Source organism: Bufo bufo, chromosome 2 (assembly GCF_905171765.1).
Source record: "Bufo bufo chromosome 2, aBufBuf1.1, whole genome shotgun sequence".
NCBI lineage: Eukaryota > Metazoa > Chordata > Amphibia > Anura > Bufonidae > Bufo > Bufo bufo.
In genome coordinates this window covers 679171939-679197553 of record NC_053390.1, presented here as the reverse complement: position 1 = coordinate 679197553, position 25615 = coordinate 679171939, and the positions used below count along the sequence as shown (strand labels likewise).

Genomic DNA, 25615 nt, shown 5'->3' with positions numbered 1-25615 from the left:
CCAGGATTGATGCTAACGGTAACGTTTTTATTAACTGTAAGGATGCTAGAAACATATGGGAAGGGTTACAAAGGTGAAATGTTGATGACAGACTCCCTTTAAGATGTAAAGTTACCTCAGGTTTATCACTCAGGCTCCATGATGCACCATTTCTAACTTCAGTTTACATTCCTCACCTCTGTAGTAGGGGGTCTAGTTGTCCACTGACATGCATGTACTTACAGGTAACTGCTATACAGCTGACCCAGTTATTGGCCGTGGAGTCATGGAGACAGCAGACATGGGTAAGGGGAAAACTAAAATCATGCTATATTCGGTCAGATTCTGTATGGGTGAAGGAATTCAGTTGGTAGCATTGACGCATCAGCTGGCAGTTGTCTGAAGCAATAGTTAAGTTATGGGATTTTGTGTATACTATGATCTTTTCTAGGCGTAATAAATCATAAGTAGTAAAGCACAGCAGTCCCCATCAGCACCTATTCAGCGAGTAAGCTGTGCAACCTAGCCCAATTCTCTTAGATGGGGCAAAGATGCATTTTACTGTAAAGTACTGGACTGGCAGTAGTGATGTGTACTGAAAACACTGAACGGGCGGGCACAGCCGCCCCTGCATATGAAAAGGAGCACGTAATGAACAGTGTGGACCAAATGTTAAAACATTTTTGAGATGTAGCATTCCAGAGCAAGTCATTTTACTACAGAAGTAAACCCCGTCTTGACAAGATTTCAAAAGAAATTTTACCAATTTCCAACACAAGAAGCATTATTACTTATTTCACTACAGTTTAAGTGTCATGAGCCATAAGCACTTTAATTTTTGTAGATGTCTTTCAGCAAACTGCAAAAGGGTATTTTCAGGAAGAATTGTGAGGACACACACTGCTACATACGTAATTGTAATGTTTATTGTATGAACAATGAATAAAAATAAAAATCCAATAAAAAAAAAGATGCTGCTGCAGACCTTTAATTATGGGATTAAAGGGCTGTGCTGGGATGTATATTGGTGACCTACGCTCAGGATAGATCATCAATATAAGATTGGTGGGGGTCCGACTGCTGGCACCCACAGCGATCAGCTGTTTGAAGGGGAGACAGCACTCATGCAAGTTTTCTAGTATAATTTCAAGTGCTCGTCCTATTCAAATGAATGGGACAAGCAATTGTAATTCTATGCTGCAGCACAGCGTAATATTGAAGAGGATGAGCACCACCTCCTCTTCACATAAATAATCGGTGTGAGTCAGATCTCCGCCAATCTAATATTGATTACCTATACCGAGAATAGGTCATCAATATAAACCCCCCCCCCCCCCCTCTGCACAACCCCTATAAGATAAACCTTGTAATGTGTGACACAATTGCATATAAATTGATGAATTTGCACCATATCTAAAGTTTTGCACATCAGTAAGTTACATAATCTATCAAAACCGAAAATTGTAAATGACAGTTTCCAGGAATAACATTGATGGCTTACCATTAAGGTCATTAAAAAGACTAACCAGCGACTTCCCTATGAAACAGTTTGCATAAACACAATTGTGGTTCATCAAATTAAAATGCAGTTTTTCTTTTGATGTGTTCCAGAGTCTGTATACTTTTTCTTAATATGCAAATTAGGTCTTTGGTGCAATGAGGGAATCACCAGTGCTCTTGCTGCACCCAAGCGCCATTCCTTTCCGTGGCCAGCCCCACCCTCACTGCTTTGCAGCTGCCTGTCAATCAAGGCAGCCAGGGAAAGACTTGCTACAGAAAGGAGCAGAGCTTGGGTGCAACAAGAGCAATGGTGATGACCCAATTACACCAAATGTATAGTTTGCATATATATATAAAAAAAAAAAAAACTATTATAACTCTGGCACAGAGCCTCGGATCAACAAAAGGAAACCATATTGTTTCTAGTATTACAATGAAGGAGCTGTAATTCTCAAGTGACTGGTTCAGTCATTCTGTGACTGGTCCTAGCCAGGACCCCCACTGCTTACACAGAATGATGGCTTTTCCTACTCCCATGGCACATTAACATGGGTCCAGGAAGCCAGGTTATTGGGAGAGGTTTGGTGTGGTTCTCAAGCTGCAGCCGCTTGAGTGGTTTCTGGTGACTCAGTCTAGTGGCATTGCAGTGTCATGTCAGATATAATGGACCTCTTCTTAATCAACTCCAATGTTTGCAGGGAACGTGTTTGCACATCAAACAGATCCGGTGTAAAGTTTGGAGGTGAAAGTCTGATGAGCACTGCATATAGTGATGTAGTAGTAAGGTGTTTTTTGCTTTAGGAGTTTACCTTCACTTGCACTAAAACATCCATCTGTTATTTTGGACATTGATCACAGCTGAAGCAGAGTGGCACTTTTCTTCCATTCATTTTGCCACAGAAAAGCTAAAACATTTAAAGTAAATGTACAATGTGAGGTGAAGACCCCACTAAACTTTCTATGCATCTTCCTGGACTCAAGGGTTACCTACACAGTCAGGTTTTGATCAGAGCAAAGCTGTACAAGAGAAATTGTAAATGAGCAGAAAATGGAGTACCTGAAGACCTCTCCAGCTTGGCAGAACCTGCCTTGGTGGGAGAACTTTAGCTGGTGAGCACTGTGGACCCATTCAAGCTTTTAGGAGTGCAAGTAAAGCTTTGGTAAGTAATGCTTATATCCATGGGGCACAAGGTTTATCAGTTATATACAGGGGTTCCAGCACAAGGACAAATCCTTCATCAGGACTGTGGCAAGTCTAAACTTTAACTGGAGGCACCCCGTCATTAACTATACTACGACACACAAATGGCGGAACAGCATTAATGCGGACTCCTTGGTAAGGTTGACGATTCATCACCTTCTGTGGAGTTAGGCCTGCTCCTCTGTTCACAGGTCTCTTCCGCAGCTGGATTTATAGTAGAACTTGCATCATAAAATTCTTCTGAGGAGGCGGAATTGACAGACATGTTCTCTGTAAATTTAAAACAAACATTTATAAGAAAAGGTATGTCTGGGTGGTCACAGATATAACAGATTCTCCTCCACCCTGATCATCTGAATATAAATTATATATAATGTCCAAAAGAAGTGAGGAAATGAAAAAACCTTTCAAAAGAAAAAAGGTTTACACATTAAAATCCCACAACATTTCCCAATAACAGGTAATGTATAAATTGTATCTATTTAGGCAAGATCAGAACTATGAGGAACCCCTTCTACTGCAGTGAGATACTTGAACAAGTACATACTATTCAAACTGTTGTATACAGACATCATGAGAAATCTCATCGGTTCTTTTTGGACAGTGGGGGAAGAGAGGATTTAGATAACCAGGAGTCCTACCTTCTGCATTACCAACTCCATTGCTAAATACATTAGTTGATCTGTCAGCCACAGCAGTCACGGTCACAACTGACCCAGCACTCTTTGCTAAGCTTGCTGTGGACCTCAGCTTTTTATACAATTTCTCATTCCTAGCAGGCCTCTGTACAATTACAATATCCGATTTTCCAAAGCAAAAATTTGGAAACAAGGCTTTGCTGCTGGTAGCATCACAGAGTTTAGGGGTTTTGCACCCTTTAACGTCAGAGGACAAGTTAGTGGTCAGTCCACCTGAGGAAGTGCTAGGAAAGTCATGAGTCTTGACTGGATTATCCTTTTTCTGTGCACATGCAATATGGCTGTCCTTTTGCCCCATTTTCCCAGAGTCTGTTTTTGTGGATTTGTCTTTGAATACATCTTTACCGTAAGCTGTACAATCCATGTCAAAGGTCTCTTGTCTTTTCAGGCCAGTGAATGTTACACCATTTGTTAGTGACATATTGAAGGTGAAATTATTAACATTATTGCAAACAAATGGCCTTAGTCTTTCAGGCGCAGAGACTGCCTCTTTTTCTTGTAAGACAGATGGCTCGTAATACTTCAGACGAAGTTCCTACCGATTAAATACAAAATCATCGTGGGCTACATGTTTTGTCAGTATATGTACAGTACTTTACAGAACTACACAATCAACCTTTAGTACAACTGCCTCCATAGGCAACTCAACTTTCTAGAATGGAACGGACGTGCTTTCCACATCTGTATATCCATTCTAGGGATCGACAGATTGATTTTTTTAGGGCCGATACCGATAATTTGTGAATTTTCAGGCAGATAGACGATTTTTTATACCGATATTCTGGGAATTTTCATTTAAAAAAATTAAATAAAATTCCTACACAAATCTGCTGAAAATTAATATGTTTATTGTTAACGTGTAGTTTTTTTTTGTAAATCTTTTTTTTAACTAACTTTTAGCCCCCTTAGGGACTAGAACCCTTGTCCTATTCACCCTGGGGCTCCGATCGGAGGAGCAGGAGAGAGGAGATCCTGTGGCCACTGCCACCAATGATTAAAACTGGGGGGGCTTGGGGGGGCGCACTGCGCCACCAATGTTTTTAATACTGGGGTGGGGGGCGCACTGCGCCACCAATGATTAATACTGGGGGGCTTAGGGGGGCGCACTGCGCCACCAATGAAGATAACTCTCTCATTCATTCATATACAGAAGGCGGGAGCTGGCTGCAGAATCACATAGCCGGCTCCCAACCTCTATGAGCGGTAGCTGCGATCCGCGGCACCTGAGGGGTTAACTACCGCAGATCGCAGCTATTGCTCATAGAGGTTGGGAGCCGGCTATGTGATTCTGCAGCCAGCTCCCGCCTCCTGAAAATGAATTAATGAGAGGTATCTTCATTGGTGGCGCAGTGGCCATAACCCCTCCCCTTCTCTTGTCCTCCTTCCTCTCATTGGCGGCAGCACAGGGGGAGGGAGACACTGCTTCCTTATCCCCTGTGCTGCTGAGGGAACGCGGAGAGCGCTGTCAGCAGCGTGATCTGTGTTCCTGATACGTTATCGGAATATCGGCAAAATATATGAATATCGGCAGATATCGGTAAAACCGATAATCGGTCGATCCCTAATCCATTCTGCAAAAATACAGAACATGTTTTTACTTGGTCGCAAATTGCAGACCATGGAACCATTGAAGTCAACAGATCCAGTAAAAAAAAAAAAATAAATAAATAGCAGAGGGCACACAGAACAGTGTTTGGCAGAACCTCATTTTGCAACCACAAAACTGATACCGTGTTGTGCATGAGGCTTTATTCAGATATTTTATGGAAAGCCTCTGCAAAGCAAAAGGTAAGAACTTAAATAATTTAAAGAGCCTCTGTCAGAATGATTAACCGTATTAAACCAGGCATACTGCTTGGTAGGGTTGATCATGCTAACAGAGGCTCTTTAAAGTTTTTAGCAAGAAAAGCACCTTAGGCAGATGTTACCTCATAGCTCAAGTGCTGATACTCGGGCATCTTTGTGATACATACAAAGCGTATGGACATTTTTTGCATTTGACCTTGAAGATAAGTAAGTTCTTGATCCTGAAAAGGCTGGAAAGAAAGATATACGGGGATGACCACGGACTATGTATAATGCAGAATGCATAGGACACAGCTCGCTTGTTAATTAAGAGAAGGTGTGGCCACTTACGGAATACTTCTTATTAGTTATCACTGCATTATTCCAACTTCTTGACACAGACCTAAATGAAAAGCTTCCATTTTGCTTATGCACATCTACAACAAAAAGAAAAAAAAAAAAGAAAAATATTAAGTCAGGTATTACATTTGGAAATTCCACTTATTTCTCCCAGGACAAACTCCATCTCTTACACAGATCTTGGCAACAACTACTTTAACCCCTTTGTGACCAGCCAGTTTTGGTTCTTACTGACCAAGCGTTTTTCTTTTTCATTGTCGCGTTCCAAGAGCTATAACATTTATTTTTCCGTCTATATAGCTTTATGAAAGCTCGTTTTTTGCAGGGCAAGACGTAGTTTTTAATGGTGCCATTTTGGGGTTACACAACTTTCTGATTAACTTTTATTAACTCTTTCTGAGAGGGAGATGGGATAAACAGCAATACTGCCACTGCCTTTTTACGTTATAAATTTTATGGTGTTCATTTTTCGGTATAAACAGTTTCTTTATTCTCTGGGTCAGTAGAATTACAGTGATACCAAATACATCTAGTTTTAGGTTTTACTACTTTTTTGCAGCAAAACCCCTTTTTAAAAAAGAAAAAAAATATTACATTGCCGCTTCCCAAGACCCATAACTTTTTTATTTTTCTTTCTATAGAGTTGTGTGAGGGCTTGATTTTTGCGGGACGACTTGTATTTTTCATTGGTATCATTTTGGAGTAAGTGGCGCTTTTTGATCACTTAAGTTTTTTTCGGTGGCAACTAAGAATAAATTAGCAATTCTGTCCTTTTTACAGCGTTCACCGTAGGGGATAATTTATGTGATATTTACGTAGTCCATTACGGATGCGACAATGCCAAATATACGGTGGAGGTTTTTTTTTGCAATTTTTTCATTGAAAAGTGCATTTTCTATGGAAAACAAATAATTTTTTTTAATACGTTTTTTTCTCTTTCGTTTTTTTACCACTTAATAGTCCCACAAGGAGACTATAACAGACAGTATTTTGATTGCTTTTAAAATGCAATGCATAATCCTTATAATGCATTGCATTTTAATAGCAATGCTATTTTAACATTGCCTCTCTGGCGCAGCCTGCTGGAACATTACGACAGCTGGGACCAGGGCGATTGCATTTGCAGGGTGCCGATGGGATACAGAGGGAGTCCACTCTCTGTCACAATTATACATGCGGCAGGCGCCATTGCCTGCGGCATGTAAAGTGTTAAACAGCCCGGATCGGCACTCCTGCCGGACCGGGCTGTTAGAGCAGGGCCGTGGCTCTCACGGGAGAGCCAGGTCCAGGAGACCCGTGTAGCGATTAGACTGGGCCACCGTAAAAAAGCAGCCCAGCCTTAGGCCCCTTAGTGACCACCGTAAAAACACATAGGGGTGGTCACTAAGGGGTTAACAATGGTATTCCACCATAGCTTGTGACATACTGCTACACTGCATGGTTTTCTGTGAAGTTAAGGGAAACCAATGTGTCTGCATTATAACTATGATTAGTCAGGACATCCCAGCGAGGAAATCCCCCTGTAAGTCTATATCACCTAATAAGCCATAGACAAACATCCAGGTAAGATCCAAAAATGAAACAAAACTGTTTTTTGTGTATAGATTTCTAACTGTAGTTCTAAAAATTAAGATTTTCAATAACGACTCTCCAAGAGAAAATAGCGGCTACTCTAATTATTTTCCAAAAAAAAAAAAAAAGAAAAAGAAAAGAAAAGAAAAAAGAAAAAAAAAGCGGCGGCACAGGTAAGATGAAACAGACTATAAATAATGAAAATAAAAAGCTGTAAGAGCCGCTAACCATTGGAGGGGCTTGTAATTTTCAGGGCAGAAACTGCATCTAGTACAGCCTGTACATCTACACACTGAGGTTCAAATCTCAAGACTTCTTCACCGTGATCACCACAGAACTGCATAAGTTCAAGATTAGATTTCATCCTGTAATTGGGAACAAAAATAAAATCAATGTAAAATTACGCTTCAAGGAATGACCATAATGACAAACGGAAATTTTAAAAAGGTATTGGGTTTCAGCAGCAGAACGCGAGTGACCGCAATCTGTAGCCTATGCTTTACAAGCAAAGCTTAGTCTACTGGTCTGTAGCCTGTTGGTTGCACGAGGTCACTTAAAGGGGTTGTCCGGGTTCAAAGCTGAACCCGTAGCATCGGAGCATCTCATGCTCCGATGCGCTCCCTTGCCTGCGCTAAATCGCACAGGGCACGGGCTCTTTTGTTTTCAATAACACACTGCCATCACCGGCTCTGAGGGGTGGGCTTTAGCTCTGCCCTAGCCGTTTTACTGGCTAGGGCAGAGCTAAATCCCACCCATCAGTGCCGGTGACGTCACCGGGGTCCCTTGCAGCCCCATGGAGAGCCCCGGTACGTCACCAGATCTCCCAAAATGAGCATGAACTGCTCCGATGCTGTCAGGGGGGCTGCCGGGGTGAAAATGGAGGGATGCCCGGGTTCAGCTCTGAACCTGGACAACCCCTTTAAAGGGAGTCTGTCACCTCTTTTTCACCAATCCAAGAGCACTGTACCATAGAAGATTGCGGACACATTCCAAGCATACCCGTGTGCACTGTGTCTGTAGTCCATGTCCAGGAAAAGCACTTTTATTCTGCTGGAAAACAGCTAAGTGCCCAGCTCTGCTGCTCCAAGTGCCCAAAGCAAACCAGACTGAAGAGCGGGGGGCTGCTTTAGCTGCTCATATCTTAGGATTGGTACCAGCTAGAAACATGGGCCTGACCTGGTTTGAAAGCTGGCATTCCAACCTTTCAAAAGGTGACAGACTCCCTTTAACCCTTTCCTGACGCAGCAATTTTCCGTTCTTGTTTTTTGCTCCCTGCCTTCTTGGAGCCATAACTTTATTTTTCTGTTCACATAGCTGTATGAAGCCTTGTTTTTTGCAGGACAAGTTGTACTTTAATACAACTATTTAATATTGCATACAATGCAGTGGGAAGCACGGAAAAAAAATCCAAATAGAAAAAAATAAATAAAAAAATCGCCAGTTTTATAGGTTTTATTTTTACGACGTTCACTATGCAGTAAAACCAACTTGTGCTCTTTTCTCCAGGTCAGTACAAGTATGAAGATACTGTATTCTTGCGTTTTAATACTGAAAATAAACTTGTTTTTTTCTCATCATTGCTGTATTCTAACTCTCATAACTTATAATTATGTTTACGGAGAGGAGATTGCTCATTTTTGAGGGACGATCTGTATTTTTTGCTAATACCATGTCAGGGTATCACTGATCACTTTGATTTTTTTTTTACGGAAGTGATAAAAACAAAAAACTAAATTGCCCATTTCTATTACCCCCTGTTACATTATTTACCATATGGGATACGTTTTTTTAAAATGTATAACCGTACAGGAGTTTTAACACACAGCAATGAATATGGTTGTTTTTACTTGTTCAATCATTTTTGATTGAGGAAAGGGGGCGATTTTAATGTTTATATTTTTCAAAAAACTTTCAAAGTGAACCACAACTTGCAATCAGACTACAACTTGTATAAAATAATAGAATATGCTCCATTATTCTATACAGAAATCACTATATCACAGTTCAGTGCTGCCACCTGCTGACATGAACGGATATAGACATAATGACCCTTTAACCCTAGTACAGGCTTAGGCTCATTACTACCATAGGATGCTTTCCCCGCCTCCTCGCACTAGCCCATTTGCGCTCCCAAGGTCCTGGCCACCAGCAAGCACAGCTGACTATGGAAACGAGCAGTGTATAATGTGACGGAAAAATTAACCAAGCCAAGGAAACAGTATGGGCAGTGGCACAATTCCTCAGTGGGCTGAGGAAGCGCAGCTTGCTCGAAGTGGCCGTCGCCACGAGCTGCAAACTTGCTTGGTACGATTGTCCGCCCCTGTTTGATGCAAACAGGTATCTGCCTTGAATAGAAGAATTCATGACTTTGGCGAGTGCCACCTCGTTTTTTCTCTTTTTGTGCATTATACTTGAAGTCTGTTTCAAGGCTTTGGGGAACATTGGGGGAAAACTAGCAGTGCCACTCCACCTGTGATCCATTTTCAAGTGTTGACAATACATAAGTGGCTTGTATTAACTTCCTCTACGTGATAAATGCCACTAGCTGAAGTAAGACAACCCCTTTAAAAGGCCATGTACACCTTCTGGGACAATTTTGGGGGGATCTGCGGCTGGCACTGTTACAGGGGGGGGGGGGGGATCTGCGGCTGGCACTGTTACAGGGGGGGGGGGGATCTGCGGCTGGCACTGTTACAGGGGGGGGGGGGGATCTGCAGCTGGCACTGTTACAGGGGGGGGGGGGATCTGCAGCTGGCACTGTTACAGGGGGGGGGATCTGCAGCTGGCACTGTTACAGGGGGGATCTGCAGCTGGCACTGTTACAGGGGGGATCTGCAGCTGGCACTGTTACAGGGGGGATCTGCAGCTGGCACTGTTACAGGGGGGATCTGCAGCTGGCACTGTTACAGGGGGGATCTGCAGCTGGCACTGTTACAGGGGGGATCTGCAGCTGGCACTGTTACAGGGGGGATCTGCAGCTGGCACTGTTACAGGGGGGATCTGCAGCTGGCACTGTTACAGGGGGGATCTGCAGCTGGCACTGTTACAGGGGGGATCTGCAGCTGGCACTGTTACAGGGGGGATCTGCAGCTGGCACTGTTACAGGGGGGATCTGCAGCTGGCACTGTTACAGGGGGGATCTGCAGCTGGCACTGTTACAGGGGGGATCTGCAGCTGGCACTGTTACAGGGGGGATCTGCAGCTGGCACTGTTACAGGGGGGATCTGCAGCTGGCACTGTTACAGGGGGGATCTGCAGCTGGCACTGTTACAGGGGGGATCTGCAGCTGGCACTGTTACAGGGGGGATCTGCAGCTGGCACTGTTACAGGGGGGATCTGCAGCTGGCACTGTTACAGGGGGGATCTGCAGCTGGCACTGTTACAGGGGGGATCTGCAGCTGGCACTGTTACAGGGGGGATCTGCAGCTGGCACTGTTACAGGGGGGATCTGCAGCTGGCACTGTTACAGGGGGGATCTGCAGCTGGCACTGTTACAGGGGGGATCTGCAGCTGGCACTGTTACAGGGGGGATCTGCAGCTGGCACTGTTACAGGGGGGATCTGCAGCTGGCACTGTTACAGGGGGGATCTGCAGCTGGCACTGTTACAGGGGGGATCTGCAGCTGGCACTGTTACAGGGGGGATCTGCAGCTGGCACTGTTACAGGGGGGATCTGCAGCTGGCACTGTTACAGGGGGGGATCTGCAGCTGGCACTGTTACAGGGGGGATCTGCAGCTGGCACTGTTACAGGGGGGGATCTGCAGCTGGCACTGTTACAGGGGGGGGTCTGCAGCTGGCACTGTTACAGGGGGGGATCTGCAGCTGGCACTGTTACAGGGGGGATCTGCAGCTGGCACTGTTACAGGGGGGATCTGCAGCTGGCACTGTTACAGGGGGGATCTGCAGCTGGCACTGTTACAGGGGGGATCTGCAGCTGGCACTGTTACAGGGGGGATCTGCAGCTGGCACTGTTACAGGGGGGATCTGCAGCTGGCACTGTTACAGGGGGGATCTGCAGCTGGCACTGTTACAGGGGGGATCTGCAGCTGGCACTGTTACAGGGGGGATCTGCAGCTGGCACTGTTACAGGGGGGATCTGCAGCTGGCACTGTTACAGGGGGGATCTGCAGCTGGCACTGTTACAGGGGGGATCTGCAGCTGGCACTGTTACAGGGGGGATCTGCAGCTGGCACTGTTACAGGGGGGATCTGCAGCTGGCACTGTTACAGGGGGGATCTGCAGCTGGCACTGTTACAGGGGGGATCTGCAGCTGGCACTGTTACAGGGGGGATCTGCAGCTGGCACTGTTACAGGGGGGATCTGCAGCTGGCACTGTTACAGGGGGGATCTGCAGCTGGCACTGTTACAGGGGGGATCTGCAGCTGGCACTGTTACGGGGGGGGATCGACCACCAGAGGACACAGGCAGCTCTGTAATAAGTAGCACCAAACACCACTACATTACACCCCCCCCATCACTTATTAACCCCTGATCACCACATATTAGACTCCCTGATCACCCCCCTGTCAGGCTCCATTCAGACGTCCATATGTGTTTTGCGGATCCGATCCATGGATCCGCGGATACGCAAAACACATACGGACCTCTGAATGGAGCCCCATATAGACTCCCTGATCACCCCCCTGTCATTGATCACCCCCTGTAAGGCTCCATTCAGACATTTTTTTGGCACAAGTTAGCGGAAATTGATATATTTTTTTTTTTTTTGTTTTTTCTTGCAAAGTCTCATATTCCACTAACTTGTGACAAAATAAAATCTCACATGAACTCACCATACCCCTCACGGAATCCAAATGCATAAAATTTTTTTGACATTTATATTCCAGACTTCTTCTCACGCTTTAGGGCTCCTAAAATGCCAGGGCAGTATAAATACCCCACATGTGACCCCATTTTGGAAAGAAGACACCTCAAGGTATTTTGTGAGGGGCATGGCGAGTTCATGTAAAATTTTATTTTTTGGCACAAGTTAGCGGAATTTTTTTTTTTGTGCCAAAAAAAAAAAAAAAAATTCTATGAACTCGCCATGCCCCTCATGGAATACCTTGGGGTGTCTTCTTTCCAAAATGGGGTCACATGTAGGGTATTTATACTGCCCTGGCATTTTAGGGGCCCTAAAGCGTGAGAAGAAGTCTGGGATCCAAATGCCCTCCTAAAAAATACTCATTGGAATTTGGGCCCCTTTGCGCACCTAGGCTGCAAAAAGGTGTCACACATGTGGTATAGCTGTACTCAGGAGAAGTTGGGCAATGTGTTTTGGGGTGTCTTTTTACATATACCCATGCTGGGTGAGAGAAATATCTTTCTATAATGACAAAAAAAAAAAATGGGAAAAGTTGACTTTTAGAGAGATATTTCTCTCACCCAGCATGGGTATATGTAAAAATACACCCCAAAATACACTGCCCTACTTCTCCTGAGTACGGCAATACCACATGTGTGACACTTTTTTGCAGCCTAGGTGGGCAAAGGGGCCCAAATTCCAATAAGTACTTTTAGGATTTTACAGGGCATTTTTTACACATTTGGATTCCAGACTTCTCACGCATTAGGGCCCCTAAAATGCCAGGGCAGTATAACTACCCCACAAGTGACCCCATTTTGGAAAGAAGACACCCCAAGGTATTTCGTGATGGGCATAGTGAGTTCATGGAAGTTTTTAATTTTTATCACAAGTTAGTGGAATATGAGACTTTGTAAGAAAAAATAAAAATAAAAAAAATAATTTTCCGCTAACTTGTGACAAAAAATAAAAAGTTCTATGAACTCACTATGCCTATCAGTGAATACCTTAGGGTGTCTACTTTCGGAAATGGGGTCATTTGTGGGGTGTTTACTGTCTGGCCATTGTAGAACCTCAGGAAACATGACAGGTGCTCAGAAAGTCAGAGTTGCTTCAAAATGCGGAAATTCTAATTCTTGTACCATAGTTTGTAAACGCTGTAACTTTTACCCAAACATTTTTTTTTAATCAAAGACATGTAGAACAATAAATTTTGAGAAAAATTTATATAGAAATGTAGTTTTAAAAATAAAAATAAAATTACAACTGAAAGTAAAAATTTAAATTTTTTTGCAAAAATTTTGTTAAATTTCGATTAATAAAATAAAAAGTAAAAATGTCAGCAGCAATGAAATACCACCAAATGAAAGCTATTAGTGAGAAGAAAAGGAGGTAAAATTCATTTGGGTGGTAAGTTGTATGACTGAGCAATAAACCGTGAAAAGTAGTGTAGTGCAGAATTGTAAAAAGTGGTCTGGTCATTAAGGGTGTTTAAGCTGGGGGGGCTGAGGCGGTTAAACATGCCCCCTCACTCCTAATAGTACCTTACATCCTAACCGCTTCAGTACAATGCAGGCAGGCAGGACGGCCGGCGCGTCACTCACTGACGTCACTTGCCTGCGCCGCCTGCTTCATTCATAAAGTAGGCGGCGCCGGCACGTGACATCAGGGAGTTACACTGCCGCCCGCCCGGCCTGCATTTTACTGAAGCGGTTAGGATGTAAGGTACTATTAGGAGTGAGGGGGCATGTTTAATAACTATTAATTGAATAAGACATCTTATATTAGTATCCCGGAGCGGCGGGGCTATAGTACACTGACTGCACCGCCCCGCCGCTATTGCCAGCCCCCAGCTCCTCCTCCTCCCAGTCCCTGCCCGAGTGCCCGCTCATCGCAGCTTGCGATGTAAAACTGCCAGCATTCGCCCCATAAGACCCAGGGGCATTTTCCCATTTTGGGGGGAGAAAAAGTGCGTCTTATGGGGCGAAAAATACGGTGTATATATAGAGGTGCTATCATTACTGTCAGGATTAGAATGACAGTTAAGCAGGTAACTGCAGTAAAATGATATGTACAGACCAAGAAGTGGTACCTATTAGGCCCCTTTCACACTGGCGAGTATTCCGCGCAGATGCGATGCGTGAGGTGAACGCATTGCACCCGCACTGAATCCTGACCCATTCATTTCAATGGGTCTGTGTACATGAGCGTTTTTTTTCACGCATCAGTTCTGCGTTGCGTGAAAATCACATCATGTTCTATATTCTGCGTTTTTCACTCAGCCCTGGCCCCATAGAAGTGAATGGGGCTGCGTGAAAAACGCATTGCATCCGCAAGCAAGTGCGGGTGCGATGCGTTTTTCACTGATGGTTGCTAAGAGATGTTGTTTGTAAATCTTCAGTTTTTTATCACGTGCGTGAAAAACGCATCAAAACGCATTGCACCCGCGCGGAAAAAACTGAACGCAATCGCAGACAAAACTGACTGAACTTGCTTGCAAAATAGTGCGAGTTTCACTGAACGCACCCTGAACGCATCCGGACCTAATCTGTCACGCTCGTGTGAAAGGGGCCTTAGGCTTAGTGACCAGTGCAAAAACCACAGGATTTTATGGTTTTAGTTTAAATATAGATGTTGACATGGAAAATAAAAAATAAGCACTAAAAACCCTCTTTAAAAACCATGTTAAACATAAAAAGGTGATTTAAACAATAGGTTGTTTTCTGACGACACATTGCCTTTAATATGCTAATTTGGAGCAGATTAATTGAGAAATTTTTTAAGTCAGTTTTGTTAGAGTCTGCGTTGCTGTTATTTATCAAATGTCACAATGGGGGACTATAAAAACTGGTATAAAAAGGAAAACTGGATTTTTCAAAATCTCCTTTGGCAAATGAAAGGTGGAATCAGTTTTCTATGGGCAAAAAAAAATCTCCCCCAAAGTGTGATACATTTTTCTCATACTGAGATGTTACTGAGGCTGCAAAAATTTTTAAAAAGTCGTACCTGATAAATTTGGCTTTCATTAGCTACGCAGGCTACACATGACCACATTCCAACCGTGGAGTATAATAAAAGAGCAGGGTCACAATTTTGTTTCTCTAGGCCCCAAAAAAAAGGTAATTTGGGACTGACACCAAAATTCCAGCATGTAGGGTTTAAAACACATTCCCCTCCCCACTGATCACAAATCTTCATGTGTAAATAGAATTATGGTCTGGCAATTAATCTATCCATTTAGGTTTTGATGCCCCAGCTCGGTACTATGTGACTACAATACCATCACTTCAATGCACTTTTGAGGAATCACATGTAAAAACATGACATTCATCGAGATGAATAGCAGATATTTAGGGCATCTACGAACACTACGCATTGCTAAAAAAGTTAGTGAGAGGCACCCCTGGGAGTTTGACAAAATACGCACCTTTTATTAAGGCCACAAGCCACCTGTAAATGGAAAGGAAAGAAAGGTTACCTAAACACACAAGTCATCTGACATCATTTATGACTAGGGCCTATGGATATGGACATTGTATAGAGCCACCTGAGGCCTCAGGCTGACCATATATAAACTAGGGGTCGGCGATTAATTTGCCCTTTCAGAGTGAAGCAATGTTTTATACTTAAAAAAAAAAAAATATTAAATAAACATTTCTCAGAGCAGGCGTGTTCAGTCCCAGGCAACCTAGTCATTAACCCTGATGCAGACCCCAAACAGGATGTGACGATACAGTGCTTGGCATCACAGCTGGAGACCCTACTGACTAGCTGGCTCTCGCTGTAATGGTCAGAATAGAAAACTCCAATCGCAGCTACTTAACTCCTTAGGCTACTTTCATACCTGCGTTTAGGTCGGATCCGTCTGGTATCTGCACAGACGGATCCGCACCTATATGCAAATGTTTAGATCAGTTCACATTACCATGAACAAAAAAAAATTTATTTTTTTTTTGTTCATGATAATGCAAACAGATCCGTTTTGACTTTACATTGAAAGTCAATGGGGGACGGATCCGTTTGAAAATTGAGCCATACTGTGTCAACTTCAAACGGATCCGTCCCCATTGACTTACATTGTAAGTCTGGACGGATCCGTTTGCCTCCGCACGGCCAGGCGGACACCCGAACGCTGCAAGCTGCGTTCAGGGGTCCGCCTGCTGAGCGGAGCGGAGGACAAACGGTAAGTAGCCTTAGATGTAATGGTCAATAGTGACAACAGCATCTATCAACGGCAGTAATGGGGCCCCTGTCACTACCCCCCCCCATGTTGTGCTATTGTACAAAAATAAGTAAGTCTATACATATTTGGTATCACAGTAATAATGACTCATAGATTAAGAGTAACAAGCCGGTTATTTGCACCATGAACATCCTAAGTTTAAAGAGGACCTTTCACTAGAATAAAAAATCTTAACTTTTGTCTTAAAGGGGTATTCCCATCAGATACAATGGGGGCATATCGCTAGGACATGCCCCCATTGTCTGAGGCATGGGTCCCACCTCTGGGACCCACACCTACAAGGAGAACAGAGCGTCGAGAGCTGTGGCTGGAGGACCCCCTGTACTGCTGCTGCCACCAATAGGCTGATGAGGGCTATGGCCACTGCGCCACCAATGAATATCGTTTATGCTTAAAGGGACACAGATAGAAGAGATAGAAGACCTATGTGTGTGTCTTAAAAACAAGTATAACCCCTGTCCACCTTATAAATACAGCAAAATCATGTTTGATAACCTGATGCAATTGCTCTTTCTGACCAAGGGGCGGCGTTTCAGCTCCACATGAGCGAGCACACACGCGCCCCAACCACCGGTTTCAAGCGCCGCCCAGCTCATCAATATTCACTTCGCTGGGCGGCTTCTGCTGTCCCCGACGTTCTGAGATCCCATAGCTTTCTATTGGGCATGCGCGGGGATCTCTGTTGGGGCGCGTGTGTGCGCGCCCATGTGGAGCTGAAACGCCGCCCCTTGGGCAGAAAGAAGAGTGATTACATCAGGTTATCAAACATGATTTTGCTGTATTTATAAGGTGGACAGGGGTTATACTTATGTTTTTAATACACATTAGAAGAACTATGCATGCATATATATAGCTAAATATGCTTATTGGGCCTGTCAGTGTCCCTTTAATACAAACGCAGGCTGCGGGTGCCAGACAAATCCCATATCCGGCCTGTATGTCTGCGTGCTGCGATCCGCCGCTATTAACCCCCCAGGTGCGGCATCTGAGGGGTTAATAGCGGTGGATCGCAGCGCGCAGTCATAGAAGCTGGATATGGGATATGTCCGGCACCCGCAGCCTGCGTTTGTATTAAGCATAAACGATATTCATAAACGAACACCCCCCCCCCCCCAACATTATAAAGTAAAATCATTGGTGGTGCAGTGCGCCCCCAACCCCCCCAAGTATTATCATTGGTGTCAGTGGCAGTTCCGATCGTAGCCCCAGCAGTGTAAGCCTGGGCAGCCAGGACGCTATTGAAGTCCTGGCTTCCATAGTCAGCTCCATGCTGCTGTGTGCACAGAGCAGCAGGGAGAGTGTGAGGTCCTATTCACCCTCATAGAGCTCTGTCAGGGTGAATAGGACAAGGGATGAAAGATCCCAGGTTCTAGCCCCTAAGGGGGTAAAAAGTAAAAAAAAAAATATATAAAATTAAATTAAAAAAAAAGGTTAAAACACCAAAATATTAAGTTTAAATCACCCCCTTGCCCAATTTTACATATAAAATATATAAATAAATTTACATATCGCCATGCCCGAATAAGTGTGAACCACTATTAAAATATTTAAAAATCTCCTATGCGCTTGAACACCATAGCAGAAAAAAATAAAAAATAAATAAAATATTGCAATTTGCCTTTTTTTTGTCACCTTGTCCCAACAAAAATTTGTATCGGACTGTTCTATTATGGTCCAGACATTCCATAAAATCTGGAATGCAGGCGGCTTTTTTGGGGTTTTATTTTTTTCACGTGGTATCGAGTATCGCAATACTTTATGGTATCGAAATAGAGTAAAAATGTTGTTATCGTGACAACCCTAGGTAAGACGTGTGGTTTATTATACCGTACAGTAATTATATGTATTTTAAGTTTGGCGACTAAAAATTTTAGTTTGGCTCCTAAATTTTTTAGGTTAGGAGCCAATGCCTCCTTGATATTTTTTTTTAGTCTGGAGCCCTGCATGTCCACAATGCTCTAATAGTTTTAATATACTTTATTAACGGATTTTGTATTTTTCTTAGTGTTTTCCATACCTAAAGCGCTTAAAATTGACATTTCTGTACACTGCTGACTTCTCAGCAGTGTACAGAGTACAGGCTGTAGACACTTTATGAATGGGGCCGCAGCAGTGTGTACAGGCAGTGAGGCATATTGCTGCTCCTGACCATGCCCCCCGGAGGTTTACTAACTACTGGCATAGCACATGGGTGCTATGCCAGAATTAGTTGAGCGGTGCAGGCTCCTGCCTGCTCCGCTAAGCTAAAAGTCCTGTATGTCAGCTCTTAGCTTAACCAAGCAGGAACCTGCTAATCCTGGCATAGCACATGGGTACCCGTGTGCTATGCCAGGAGTTGGTAAATCTCCGGGGTGCACGGGCAGGAGAAGCAACATGCACTCCTGCCCCATTCATAAAGTGTCTTACAGAAATGTCAGTTTAAAGAGCACAGTAAATGGTGCGCTTTTGGGTGTGGGGGTTGTTGCAATGTCTAATCTGGCCTTTATTTTTAAGGCAGATTAATGGTTTGCACCTTGTTGTGAACCCTCTGTATTTGTGCTTATGACGTCTTCTCTTAATGGTAGACTTGGATACTGATGCACCTACTTCCCTGGAGAGTGTTCTTCACTTGGGTGGATGTTGTGAAGGGGTTTTCTTCACCATGGAAAGGATTCTGCTACCATCCACCATTGTCTTCCGTGGATGTCCAGGCCTTTTTGAATTCCCGAGCTCAGCTTTGCACTCTTTTTAACCAGAATGTACCAAACTGTTCATTTGGCCACTCCTAACATTTTCACCATCTCTCAGATGGATTTTTTTTTCAGCCTAATGATGATCTGGTCAAAGGAGCTCTCAGCAGAAGTGAAACAGATGTTGTGGGTTCACAGCAACAGCTTCCCAATGCAAATGCCACAACTTATAAACTCCAGATCTTTTACCTGCTTAATTAATGGACTAATGAGGGAATATCCCATGCAGACCATTAAATAGCTTTTCAGACAATTGTCCTATTACCTTTGGTCCATTGAAAAAGAGGCAGCTACATATTAGAGCTGTAATTCCTTAACCCTTCCTCCAATTAGGATGAGAATACCCTCAAATTAAAGCTGAGAGTCTGCACTTTAAGCCCATATTGATTGTATGACTATCTTGAATATGTTTGGTAAACTGCTAAAAGACACCCAACCGTATCTCATCTTGTACCAAGACTAGAGTCGTCCCAACAGGTACCAGCTCTCTTCAATTGTACCGTTTTCCCTAATAAACTTCCATTGTCCCGCTCACATTTGCCGGCTTCTAAAGGCATCATTTACAGTTGCATACAATGTATTGGGGGGGAAAAAAATAAAATAAAATTCTGCCACAGTTTTATGGGTTTTGTTTTTACGGCATTCTCCATGTGGTAAAACTGACCTTTTACTTTTATTCTAAGCGTCAGTGCAATTACGATAACACATATGTATAGTATTTCCTGCGTTCTAATACTGGAAAAAAATAAAAAATAAAACTTTGGAAAAAAACCGCAATTAGACTTACCGGTAATTCCGTTTCCTTGAATCCACCATGACGGCCCACATTGAGATTGACCCTTGACCTCTGTAGGGGCAGGAACACATAGAGAGTTTAAGAACCCCCCACCCCTCCACCTCCTCAGTGCTTTACAATTACCCGAAAGGTGGAACAAAAAGTAAAAGGATATTGATTTATACCCTTAAACTCTTAAATAATCATCTGCATGTATATGCAACTTATATACAAAAAACATTTTTTTTTTTTTTTTTTTTTTTGGGAAGGGGAATAGTATGGGCCGTCATGGTGGATTCAAGGAAACGGAATTACCGGTAAGTCTAATTGCGGTTTTTCCATTTCATCCACCATGACGGCCCACATTGAGACATATCAGATAACTAAATGGGTGGGGATATCGCCTGTAAAACCTTCCGGCCGAAAAGAGCTTCATTCGCATCCGGAAGATTAAGACGATAGTGTCTTACAAAAGTATTAGTGCTAGACCAGGTTGCGGCTTTACAGATCTGGTCCAGCGAGACCCCTCCTTTCTCGGCCCAAGAAGAGGCAGTGGCCCTAGTAGAATGGGCTTTAATATTACCAGGACTGGGTTTGTTCTGGATCTTGTAGCAGCATTCAATAGTGGATTTGATCCATCTGGCTATGGAAGACCTGGCTAACTTCTTTCCTTTATTTTTCCCTGAAAACTGAATAAGAAGGTTGTTATCCACCCTGAAATCTCTGGTAGAATCCAGGTAATGGATAACTATGTCCCTAACATCCAGGAGATGTAACCTATCTCTAGACCATGTATGTTCGGACCTAGGGATAGAGGGTAGGAAGATCTCCTGCTCTAGATGGAAAGGTGAGACTACCTTAGGGAGAAAACCTGGGTCGAGAGTTAGACGGATATAATCTTTGCTAATCTGGAGGTAGGGCTCTTTACAAGAAAAGGCCTGGATCTCTCCAATGCGTCTGGCTGAGGTGATAGCGATCAGAAAGGCAGTTTTTAGAGAAAGGTGTTTTAAAGAGATCTCAGATAATGGTACAAATGGAGGTTTTGTTAGGCCCTCCAGGACGATGTTAAGATCCCAAGTCGGAGCTCTGGATCTCAGAGAGGGTCTCAATCTAGAAACTGCTCTGAAGAACCTCCTGATCCATCTATGGTTGGCCAGGCTGCAGTCATAGAAGGAGCTGAGGGCAGAAATTTGGACCTTCAGAGTACTAGGTCTCAGGCCTAACTCAAGGCCGCACTGTAGAAAGTCCAAAATTCTGTTGATGGGAGGAGAGGTGGTGTCTGGGTGCTCAACTCCTAACCAGGAACAGTATTTCTTCCAGATCTTAAGGTAGATGGAGGAGGTCACCTTTTTTCTACTCGCCCTCAGAGTAAGTATCACCTTCTCCGAAAGTCCTCTGCTTCTTAATGTCTCGCTCTCAGGATCCAGGCTGACAGTCTGAATATACCTGGGTCTGGATGAAGAAGAGGGCCCTGGACTAGAATATCCCTCTGGAAGGGAATCTCCCACGGATCTTCCAGCGATAGCTGTTTTAGAGTGGAGTACCAACTTCTCTTTGGCCATAGAGGGGCTATCAGAATGAGAGTAGTTGGTTCCTCCAGGAGCTTCTGGACGACCCGCGGTATTAGTGGTATTGGGGGAAAGGCGTAGGCTAGTTTCCATTTCCATTGTATTGACAGGGCATCGATTGCCCATAGACTGTCTCCTGGGTTTAGGGAGCAGAAACATTTTACCTGCGCATTTCTTCTGGAGGCGAATAAGTCTACCTCTGGACAGCCCCATCTTTCTGCGATCTTCTGGAAGATATTCCTGTTCAGAGACCATTCTCCTGGATCTACTGTCTCTCTGCTCAGAAAATCTGCTACTACGTTTTCGCAGCCCCTTAGGTGGATGGCGGACAGAGATAAAGCGTTCTCTTCTGCCCAGGAGAAAATTCTTTTTGCTATCTCTCCAAGAGGCCGGGACCTTGTCCCCACCGTTGTGGTATTGTCTGACATTATTCTTAGGTGTCGCCCTTTTAGAAGACACTCTCCCTTTAATAATGCCTCCAGGACTGCGTATAGTTCTCGGTAGTTGGAGGATCTGTGTTTTATCTCGGCAGGCCAGGTACCCTGTAGAAGATGATCTCCTATCTTTGCTCCCCAGCCTCCGAGGCTTGCGTCCGTGATTACCTGTACGGCGGGATGGTTCCGCCACTGAAGGCCTCCTAGCAGTCGTCTTTTTACTTTCCACCAATCCAAGTCTGTTTTTACGGCCTGAGGGATCCGAAAAATCCTGTCTAGACTTACTTGTCTTCCGTCCCAGATAGTTAAGATCCAATTTTGGATTACTCTTGTGTGGCTTTGGCACCATGCCACTGAGGGAATGCATGCGGTTAGGCTTCCCAGGAGACTCATGGCCTTTCTGATGGAGCAATTGCGAGCCCTCTGGAATGTTCTGATCTTCACTGTCAGTGCAGTAGCCTTGTCCTGAGGGAGGAAGGTCATCAACAAGGACGAATCTAGTTCCACACCCAGGAACTTTATTCTCATGGACGGGGTTAGGGTGGATTTTTTTGTATTTATAATCCAGCCAAGGTTTTTTAAGAATTCCGAGAATCTTTGGGTTGCCAAACGGTTCTCGGATTCTGTCTTGCCCAGAATTAAAAAGTCGTCGAGATATGGAATGATTGTGATTCCTTCCTGACGAAGGTAGGCCACCATCTCTACCACGACTTTTGTGAAGACCCTGGGGGCCGAGGAAATACCGAAAGGGAGGGCGACATATTGGAAGTGATGGATAGACCTGTCTGGTCCTCTTAGAGCGAATCTTAGATATTTTTGGGAAAGATGATGGATGGGGACATGGTAGTAAGCGTCCTTTAGATCGATTGACGACATGAACGCCCCTTTTGGAATCAGAGGGATTGTGGATGGGATGGTCTCCATCCTGAACCTCCTGTATAGAATAGACCTGTTTAGGGGTTTTAGGTTTATTATCGTGCGAAAGGATTGGTCTGGTTTTTTTACTAAAAAAAGACTGGAATAAAAACCTCTCCTTTCCTCTGAGATAGGAACCTTTTGAATTACCCCTAGCTCTAAGAGGTCCTGGACGCCCTGCCAGATTTTTGGAAGATCTGATCTGCTCTGAGGTGTGATGCAGAATCTTCTCGGGGGGACTGATGTGAACTCTATCCTGTAACCGTGAGAGATTACATTTAGCACCCAGGGATCTGAAGTTACCTGACTCCAGGAGGATAGAAAACCCATCAGTCGCCCCCCGACCCTGGCGTCATTGCTGTTTATTTTGCCTATTCTGGGGATTGAGGATGAAGCCTCTTCCTCTCCCTCCTTTGGGATAGCTCCATCGGCCAGACTTCCCTTTCCCCCTGTAGGATCTCTGCTGGGGTTGGTACTGACGAAAGAGCTTCTTTTTTGGTTCTTTGTCCTCTGGAAAACCCTTCTTCTTGTCTGCTGCTCTCTCTAGGATTTTATCCAGAGTGGGGCCGAAGACAAATTCCCCTTAAAAGGGGATAGAACAAAGCTTGGCCTTGGATGCCTTGTCTCCTGACCAGGCCTTCATCCATAAAGCCCGTCGGGCTGCATTAGAGAGAGCGGCATCCTTGGCGGAAAACCGGATGGACTCTGCAGACGCATCGGCCAAAAAAGCTGTGGCGGAGCGGAGAAGGGGGAGAGAGTCCCTGATCTCTTCTCTTGGAGTCTTATTTTTTAGATGTTCGTCCAACTCTCCTAGCCATATATACATTGCTCTGGCGACGGAGGTAGCAGCAATATTAGTTTTTACCCCAAACATAGCTGACTCCCAGGATTTTTTTAGGAGGCCATCTGCCTTTCTATCCATAGGATCGCCTAGCTGAGAGGAATCCTCAAAGGGTAGGGCGGTCTTTTTTACTACTTTGGCCACCTGTAGATCGACCTTAGGCGTCTGGTTGTATATCTTGCTTTCAGCCGGGTCAAAGCAGAGCCTATTCCTGAATTCTTTGGGAACGCCAAGCCTCTTTTCTGGATCTGACCACTCCTCCAATATCATTTCTTTTATATTTTCATTAATGGGGAAAACAATAGAGGACTTAGATCTGAGACCCCCAAACATCTCATCCTGCACCGTACGGGGCCTAGGAGTATCTTCAATGCCCATAGTGGACAAAAGTATTTTTTATCTTCTAGAATTTCCCCGTCCGACAAGGGTTCCTCATTAGGAAATAGTCTGGATGAGGCGGAGGAAACTTCAACCTCTTCGCCCTCAGAAGAGGAAATAACAGACAGTTTGCGTTTCTTAGAAGGGATGGGATTGCTGGAGGGGGTAGACAAGGTGGCTAAAGAGGACTTAATCTCGTCTGAAATAAAAGGTTTGCATAGCCTCTTTTTATAATTTTCAGGGAGACGCTTGGAACAGGCACAGCATTTTAAGGGTTTTGTTTTTGTTTTTAACTCCTTGCTGCCCTGCAGAAGGAAGCAACCAGATATCCCAGCATTAGTAATTCAGATTAAAGAACTGAAATATATACCCCCCAGAAGGGGACTCACGGTACTGGTGGCAGAAGGATCAGGACCTTCCTGGCGGGGAGCAGGTGTCTCAGACATCGCGGTGTAGCAGGCGAGGGGCCGAAAGGAACCGCGGTCTTCTCTTTTTTAAAATTCCCGGCGTCTGACGTCATCTAGCTGCGCCCTGTGTGATGGCATAGGCCTGCGCCGCACCAGCCTACTAAGAGGTACGTGCGTCGCCCGGCCCGCCCATAGAGACGCTCCATGCGCCGCACCTGTTCCCCCTGCCGGACGCTAGAACTCGGCCCTCCTCCAGAAGGAAAGGACGCCGAGCGCAGCGCGCGATGATCCGAGAAGCCGGCACCTCCAACTGCTTCCTCAAGGAGGGAAGGGAGTCTGAAGGTATGGGGAGGACCGCAGGCCTCAGCATAAGCCAAGACGAGGGTCCTCGATGCTCCTAGCTGGCCAGCCTTAGCCCCTGCCGCGGGAGGCCAGCTGGAGAACCTGTAAAGAAAATAAGGTTGCTTTATCCTCCATGAAGGAGGAACTCTCCACATGTTGGCCCCTGTAGGGGCAGGAAAGCACTGAGGAGGTGGAGGGGTGGGGGGTTCTTAAACTCTATGTGTTCCTGCCCCTACAGAGGTCAAGGGTCAATCTCAACGTGGGCCGTCATGGTGGATTAAATGGAAAAATACTTTTTCAGGCATATTGTGTGCTATACAAGACCCAAAAGAAGCTTCTGTCCTCACAGAAAGCGATTTACAGCGTCCTGACTGTTCTATGTAGGACTTGATTTATCTGTATTCGTTATCTGATTAGTTTTCTTATCTAGAGAAGACATTTGGGTCTTTGGAACCAATCACTAGTTTTCCATAGAATTATGGATGGAAGTTACAATGGATTAATTTGACAATTGTTGTCCCTGAACTTGAAGAGCCTCCTGTCAGCACGATTAATGCCAATAAGCCAGGCATACTGCCTGATAGGGTTGATTATGCTGATTAAAACCATACCTTTATTCTGTCCGTATGTTAAACAACTGCAGAGATATTTTTATTCACATCCAAACAAGCAAGTTGGAGCACCAAGGGGCTGGGGCTGAATCCATGGAGCACTGCTTTTGTAAACACTCCTGTGCTACATGCAAAGCAGACCACTTACCACCAGGATATAGGCTTACCATATAGAGAAGACTGCCTTTTCTGTGCTTAGAAAGCTAATACATAGTACCATTATAGTAAGGCTACAGTAAGGAGAGTAGATGAGATTTACATGCCAGGACACAGCTCTGTCCTCAGCATGCTGATGTCTAGCCCTGTCAATCAAGAGGAGGAAGGAAAGTGCAGAGGACAGGCGGCGTTACAAAGCAGAGCTCAAAGGATTCAGCGCCCCCACCCCCCCATGGTGCTCCAATGTGCTCATTTGTATATGAACAAAAACATAGATCTCTGCAGCTGTTTAACATGCAGACAAAAGAAAGGAATCG

General features: G+C 44.5%; 1 protein-coding gene across 2 annotated transcripts in view; it reads right to left on the bottom strand.

The window, feature by feature from the left end:
* Positions 1–2119: 2119 nt before the first annotated feature.
* The window catches only part of TRIM61 (tripartite motif containing 61), a 41191-nt gene continuing 17695 nt past the window's right edge, over positions 2120–25615 (bottom strand). Inside the window, exons 4-9 of one of the 2 annotated variants that reach the window (XM_040418642.1) lie at positions 15327–15349; positions 7324–7460; positions 5515–5600; positions 5307–5414; positions 3322–3913; positions 2120–2950 (exon numbers count right to left, since the gene is read on the bottom strand). In XM_040418642.1, the coding sequence (XP_040274576.1) occupies positions 2799–2950; positions 3322–3913; positions 5307–5414; positions 5515–5600; positions 7324–7460; positions 15327–15349 (1098 nt within the window). In that variant the 3' untranslated portion in view covers positions 2120–2798. The remainder of the gene's footprint in view (positions 2951–3321; positions 3914–5306; positions 5415–5514; positions 5601–7323; positions 7461–15326; positions 15350–25615) is intronic. The other variant, XM_040418643.1, reaches the window with a different exon arrangement.